Source organism: Vanellus vanellus, assembly GCF_965231255.1.
Source record: "Vanellus vanellus genome assembly, chromosome: 10".
In the NCBI taxonomy this organism is placed as follows: domain Eukaryota; kingdom Metazoa; phylum Chordata; class Aves; order Charadriiformes; family Charadriidae; genus Vanellus; species Vanellus vanellus.
Genome location: NC_138915.1, coordinates 2,782,259 through 2,789,340, shown reverse-complemented (window position 1 = coordinate 2,789,340; position 7,082 = coordinate 2,782,259). Strand labels below are relative to the sequence as shown.

Here is a 7,082-nt window from a genome sequence, read left to right as displayed (position 1 = left end):
GCCCGGCCGGGCACCCCCCGTACGCACGGATCTGGGAGCGCGGTCAGCCCTCCGGGAAGCTCGATATGAATGATTTAGAAACAATTTTTGGGGCTCTTTCATGGAGGGAGCTTGTATTTGCATTTGAAAACTCCGGAGGAGCTGGCGGGGGGGGACGGGAGCCCCGGCTGGGTGCTGTCAATGGGAAACTGTTCTGCCTAATGCTGCCGGGGCCAAAAAATGTGAACTCTGCAGATTTCTGGCTCCGTTCACGGTCAGAATTGCTGGCTTCGTTGTCGGTGCCTGGCTGCTCCCCTCCCAGCTATTAACGGCTCTGCTCGGAAGCTGGTTTTCCTTTGCTGCCAAAGCAGAGCAGGATTTTGTGAAAGATAGGGTGGATGGGGGGGAATGCCCGGCATGGGAAATCGGGGGGATTCAGCTCGCTGCATTCGGGTGCTGGGAAGGCTGTTCGTGCCCTCCGGTCCTTACCAGGGATCCAATTGGCAGCTATTTCAATGCTAAAGCCGTCGGTTCGCCTTTGCATTGGGGGCAGAGCTGAGGCCCGATGCACTCGTGGCACCTAAGACCCCCTTGTGCGAGCCTGTGTCTGTCCGGGGCCGCAGCACCTCAGCAGACAACCACTGTGGTTAATTAATGCTCCCTTTTTTCAATCCTTTCTCAGCCTGTTTCACACCGCTCGCCCTTCACGTCAGCGGGGTAACAACCCCCCCCCCAAGTCCCCCCCTTCTCCAGCGCCCCCCATCCCCCAGCGCCCGTCCTTCATCCTTCCTCGCCGGCTCCCACGGGTGTTCCCGCTGGAGATGGAGCCGTTGGATGTGGGCGCCTACATCGCCTTGAGCCCCGTAGAAAAAGAACCGTCGCCGGTTCAGGCGGGGCCGGCGGCGGCGGCGGCGGCGGCGGCGCGGGGGGCACGCAGGGATGCTGCGAAGAGCGAGGGCGGGCGGGCTGTGGCAGCGTGCCTCGGCGTAGGGCACGCACGCATAAAACCCCGGAGAGCTTTGCGCTGAGCTGGAAGTAATGGCATTACAGGCGCTCGCTCGCTTCTGGCCGCCGTTTGGGTTGGAGGAGGTTTTTCGGGGCCGGCTGAAGGGCTGCAGCACGTGAGGGTTTGCTCCTGGTTTGAGCGCAGCTCCGGGAGGGTAAGTGGGAAAGGGTCCCCGGGCACGGTGGCTTCTCGGCGGGGACAAGGGTGGGGACAGAGCCCTGGCATGGTCCTCACCTCTGTCCTGGCATCCGGCATCCAGAGATTTGCACCCACGGAGCATCCCCTGCGTGGAAAAGCCTTGTTGCTGCCGCACAGGCTGCATCCTCCGTATCCCGGTGTGGGAAGGATGAGTCCGCTGGGCAGAGAGCGGAGGGAATGGGGATAAAAAATAGGCAAACGGCAAAATCTGTTTCTTTTCTTTTTTTTTTTTCCCTTTCTTTCTCCTTTGCCCAGGAGAGGTGTGAGGGCTCGCCGGCAACATGCCGCTGGTGAAGAGGAATATCGAGCCCCGGCACCTGTGCCGGGGGGCTCTTCCCGAGGGGGTGACGAGTGAGCTGGAGTGTGTCACCAACAGCACGCTGGCTGCCATCATCAAGCAGCTGGGCAGCCTCAGTAAGTCCCGGCGGGGGACGGGGACGGGGCGGTGGGACGCTGGTGGGACGCTGCGGTCGCTTGCACCGGTTCCAACGGGGGCTACGTGAGAGCCGTACAGGCTTCAGCCACCCCTAATTCGGTGGCAATTATCCAGTTAATACAAAAAAGGAGAACGCTCAGGGCCGAGCCCAAAGTGGGGACTTGGTGACATTTTTAAGAGCCGTTTTCCTCCCGTAGCCGGTCTGTGCAGTGGGGAACGAAAAGCCTTTGTGAGCCCCTTCTTCTCGACGTGGCCAGAAATAGGAAGGTCAGGCAAAGATTAAAAAAAAACCCCAACCTATTCCTTTTAATCTTAGAGCTTTTTGTGAAAGAGAGGTCTGTATAAAAGGTCTAAATCCTCGGCCGCCTTCCTGCCCTGGGAGTGATTTCAGCAGCAAAGAGGGGGACGAGAGCGCTGTACGTGCCGATGTGAAGGATTAATAGGGGCGGCCTATTTCACTGCTGAATATCGCCTTAAAATAGAGAGAGAAGCACAGGCTCTTCAGGGCTCCCCCTCTTTTCCCACCTCCAGAAGTAGAAATAAAAATAAAAGAAAAAGAAAAAAAAAATAAAGAAAAATAAATCCTGTATTTAGGGAGCTGCTGGAAGCGCGACAGCCTGCGCGAGCAGCACCCATGGGTGCTCAGCCTCACCCAGGGGAAAAGGAAATCGCATACAAACGGCCAAGCAGGGCGACAGGCCCAGCGGATCTCAAAAGCGCCTTGATCTCGGGAGCCGTTTAATATGTGGTTTTGGGGGTAAAACCCGAGGAGCTGGACTGGGCTGGGTGCTGGGCTGGGTGCTGTAGCCTGCAGGTGTCAGCAGTGCTCTGCCAGGCAGCCCCGCTCAGACCTGTGATAATAATTGCCCTAATCAAGAGCTATCGTGGCGATGCACTGTGTGCTGCAGGAAAATAACTGCTGAAGTGAAACAAATCGCGGCTTCTCCCCGCTGCGGCACTCTCCCCGCTGCCCTGTTCTCGGTTTTCCACCTTCGGGGCTGGGTTTCTGCGGGTGATGCTGCACGGCCAGGGGGTGACGGTGGCTTTTTGGCTGTATCTGCCCTGGTTAGATGCAAAGGCTTCTTAGGATGAGCATCACCACGGTTCTGTGCCTCCCACGGGTACCGCTCTTGCTGGAAAGGCTGCTCGTGCGCGGAGGAGGGTGGGTGGTTTGTACTCCCCTCCCTCCGTGCAGTGCTTTGCCGGGTCTGGGAGAGGATGAGGCACAGCTCCCCAAAAAAATACGGTTGGGGAGAGAGCCTCACGGAGCTGGCGGGGAGGTGTGTGGTCCAGGGGACAGGCTGGGAGAGGGCTGCCTGCCCGCTGCCATTGCCCGTGACGGGTGCGCGTTGCCCTCTGCCAGGCAGGCACGCAGAGGACATCTTTGGTGAGCTGTTCAACGAAGCCAACAGCTTCTACATGCGGATGAACTCACTGCAGGAGAGGGTGGACCTGCTGGTCATCAAGGTGACGCAGCTGGACTCCACTGTGGAGGAAGGTAAGGGGCTGGGGCTATTTTGGAGTGATGGGTGAGAGCGGGTGGGAGATGCGTGCTCTGGGCTGGACCACCTCCCACGCCCGGTTCAGGGGGCTGAGGTGACCTCTACATCCCTTCTCCTTCCCGCACCCCCAGTTTCGCTGCAGGACATCAACATGCGGAAGGCCTTCAAGAGCTCCACGGTGCAGAACCAGCAGGTGGTGTCTCGCAACTCCATCCCCAACCCGGTGATGGAGATGTACCAGCGCTGCGACAAGCCCCCACCACTCAACATCCTCACGCCCTACAGGTAGGGTGGCCAGCACATCGCTCCTTGGGGGGGAACAAGGGGGTCCTGGGGACCCCTTTCCAGGAGAGGCATCAGGGGGTGCACCCCGTTTGCTGCTTGGCGAGGGCTGAGAGGCTGTTCTCTCCGATTGCTGTGCCACCATCCTCATTGCGTAGGGCGCTTGGGACAAGTCACCCCACGCAGTGGTACTGCAGGTGATGACTGCTGTGTTGGGACATGTTCATGGTGGGGCAACAGCTTCTGGCCGTGATCAACGCCCCTGTGCAGGGGAAAGGGGTCTTCTCTTGTGGCTGTTAACCCCCTCTCCTCTCTTCCCAACCCCCCAGGGACGACAAAAAGGACGGCCTCAAATTCTACACCGACCCCTCCTACTTCTTCAACTTATGGAAGGAGAAAATGTTGCAGGCAACAGAAGATAAAAGAAAGGAGAAGCGCAGGCAGAAGGTAATGGGCAGGCGGGGGACAGCGGGTTCTCCCCCCCGTTGCGGTGGGTGCATCTCGCGGGGCTGGGCGATGCTCCCTGGGTACCGCTCACGGTCCAGAGGAGCCAGGCTGGAGCTGGAGCTGTGGCCTGTGTGTGCCCCCAGGAGCAGCGGCTGGTGGAGGACTCCACCCGGGAGGTGAAGAAAGTGAGGAAAGCCCGCAACCGGCGCCTGGAGTGGAACATGATGGCGTATGATAAAGAGTTCCGACCCGATAACAGGTTCTCACCATCCCCCTATCACATGGCGTCATCGGAAGGATCACTGTCCCCAGATAATAGGCAGGTTTTACCTACTACGTGTTAGCTCACCGGCTCTCCTTCGCTTTTCTCTTCTCCGTCTTTGGGGGGAACGCGCTGCCCGCAGCAGGGTTGGGGTGAGAAGCTCTAAACCTGTGGTGGCTCCATGGACAGCTGGTGCCCCCAGGGATCGCATCCTGGGCCTCAGGAGCAGCCTTGGTGTCGGGATAAAGTCAGAGCTCTTTCCATGTAGCAGCTAAGGGAATAGGCTGGTTCAGCTCTGTTGGTGTCCTCCTCCCCTCCGCTATCCCTCTGCTTTCTTGTACATCTTTATTTCTGTGGCTATTTTTTTCATTTTGCTGTCTCAACCCCAAAATACCCCCAAACCCCCATCCCCTCAACCCCCCTTGCCCAGCCGACCCCCCTCCCAGGAGTACGACCGTTGGGTTTTCCTGTGCCGTAGATCTTACGCGTCGGACGCGGCCGACCACTCGTACCCGGCAAGCCCCAACCACCCCGCGCAGCTGCTGGCCCCGGCGTCCCACCTGGTCCCAGCAGAGCACAAGGAGGGGGTGCTGGCAGCTGCCCCCCCCCAGGAGCACGTCTACCGCCCGGCGCCGGCAGCGGGCAGCCGGCAGAACAGCCTCAACCGCCTCCAGCAGCCCCACGCACCGCAGCCCCCCGAGGCTATCCTCAACGGGCCGAGACCTCACCTAGTCAAGGATTACGGGTAGGGCTTAATCCTGCCTCTTCTCTCCCGGCAGAGGGATGCTCAGGGGAAGGGGGGAGGTTTGGTGGGGGCCACCCATGATATAGAACCCCCATTTCTGGGTTGATGTAGTGGGGAGAGCCCTCCTTTGCAGCCACCGTGGTTTGAAACTGCCGGTGAGACACGAGGCCAAATCAGTCAGGAGCACTTTTGGGGTAACCTCATCCCAGATAAGGGGACGAGGTGGATGGAGAGGAGCCCTGGGATGCTGGATGCCTTCCCACCACCACATGCCCCATAGCCCATCCTGCAGGCAGAGTCCCCACACCTCCGTGGGGACAGAGCCTACACGGGCTCCAGAGCAAACCAAGCCACAGCTCAGCCGGTTGGTGGCTGGGATGGGTGATGGGTGTCCGGGATGGGTGATGGGTGTCTGGGATGGGTGATGGCTGCCGTTGTTCCTCATGCCGCTGACATAGCTTTGTCCTCCCGTTGCAGCCCCCAGCCCGTGCCGATGGCAGAATACTTTGTGCCACCTGCCCCGCCACCCCCACCGCCCGTCATCCCCTCCGCGCAGACCGCCTTCGACAGCCCCATCTCGGCTCCCCCCGCGCTGGCCCCCGGCTCGGTCCCCCCCCCCTCCTATGCGCCCTCACCACCCCCTGCACCCCCTGGCCCCTACTCCGCTTCCCCGCCACAAGCTGGCCCCATGGGACCCCCGGTGGCACCCCCACCGCCGCCACCGGGGCCCCCCGCCGTCACCGCCTCACCGGCACACTCGGCATCGCCACCGGCCCCTGCCATGGAGCCACGGAAGCCGCAGATCCCGCTGATGCCCATGAGCGATGCCCGGAGCGACCTGCTGGCAGCCATCCGCAGGGGTGAGCGGCAGGGGTTGGTAGCAGCAGGAAGAGGGGGGACTGGTCCTCAGTACTGCCACCACGGTGGCAAAATACCTCTTGGCATAGAGTTGGGTGGTGTTGGCTTCGTTGAGTGCAAGATGAGCCCCAGGTGGCCAGGTGATGCGTGAACATGGTGGCACCCAGGTGGGACATGGGGAGGGAAAGAAATGCAATGGAGGGGATTGGAGGGAGGTGGGGAAGCCCATTGCCAGAGGTGGGATGCAGCCCCACAGGGATGACCTGCAGCTCTCCTGTGCGTGGCCTCCTTCCAGGCTGTAGTGGATGATGTGCTCCAAGGCTTCTCCCATTTCCCCTTCCTGCAAATCTTCAGGTTGAGTGGTAGATTTAACCTTCAAGAAGGTTCAACCTCTTCCAGTTGAGTGGAAGCAGAGGAGGAGCTTTATTCTATGATATAGCTTCATAATGGCATGCATCACCTCGGTATCTCATATAGCTTTATAATCACATGCATCCTCCTGCAAGGGGGCTGCAGCCGTCTCGTTTCAGCCGATACTTTTTACTGGGGAGTTGCTGCACATTGGGTGCAGAACTGGGAACGTTCCCCCTAAAACCTTCACCCCTTCCCTACCGCAGGAATCCAACTCCGGAAAGTCCAGGAGCAGCGGGAACAAGAGGCCAAAAAAGAGCCGGTGGGCAACGATGTGGCGACGATCCTATCCCGCCGGATCGCGGTGGAGTACAGCGAGTCCGACGACGACTCCGAGCTGGACGATAACGAGTGGTCGGACTGAGGGGCCCCGGGGGGCTGGGCTGGCGCGGAGCTCCCCGGCTCCGTACCAGGTGTGTATAGGCGCCTTCCCCAACCCTCGACGCCAACAAGCACGGGTGGCCCTGCTCATTCAGGAGCTTTGCTTTTACACCATGTTGAAAACCCTTCGGGCAGCAGCAGCAGCACTGGTAGGATACACCTCGGAGGCAGTGAGACCAGAAATTAGCAGCACCTCCACATTTAATGACTTCAAAAATGCTCTGAAGGCAGCTTAGTAGGGTTACTCCACATTTACACCTGGAGCAAGACCTAAGACTGGCCCTGAGCGTGCTTTGCTAGAGAAGGGAAACCCAGAGGCAGTAGCGCTTTATCAGCGAGATGTTAAACGTGTTAACGAGAAGCTCCTGGAGAAGAAGCCTGATTGCACAGCTGGTGTCACCACGGGTTCGCAGGGATGGCCATGCGCTGAGTTTGGGGATGCTCTGCTGCCCGCATTCCTAGGATGGGGCAGCTCCAAAGGCTGCCTGTGGGCAGGAGTCTCCTTCCCCGTAGAGCGATGCACTGCATTGTGCTGCAGTTGCATAGGGATGGTCACCATCGTGCTGTGAGTCCTT

The 7,082-nt window shown here is 59.7% G+C and overlaps 1 protein-coding gene across 1 annotated transcript; it reads left to right on the top strand.

The window, feature by feature from the left end:
• Positions 1 to 1,464: 1,464 nt before the first annotated feature.
• LOC309675794 (actin-binding protein WASF3-like) lies at positions 1,465 to 6,490 on the top strand (the record flags this gene model as incomplete). Its single annotated transcript, XM_082488186.1, has 8 exons — positions 1,465 to 1,597; positions 2,983 to 3,117; positions 3,253 to 3,406; positions 3,733 to 3,850; positions 3,994 to 4,169; positions 4,591 to 4,857; positions 5,335 to 5,717; positions 6,333 to 6,490. 8 exons carry the CDS (start codon positions 1,465 to 1,467, stop codon positions 6,488 to 6,490), a joined length of 1,524 nt encoding a protein of 507 aa, XP_082344312.1.
• Between the last annotated feature and the right edge of the window lie 592 nt (positions 6,491 to 7,082).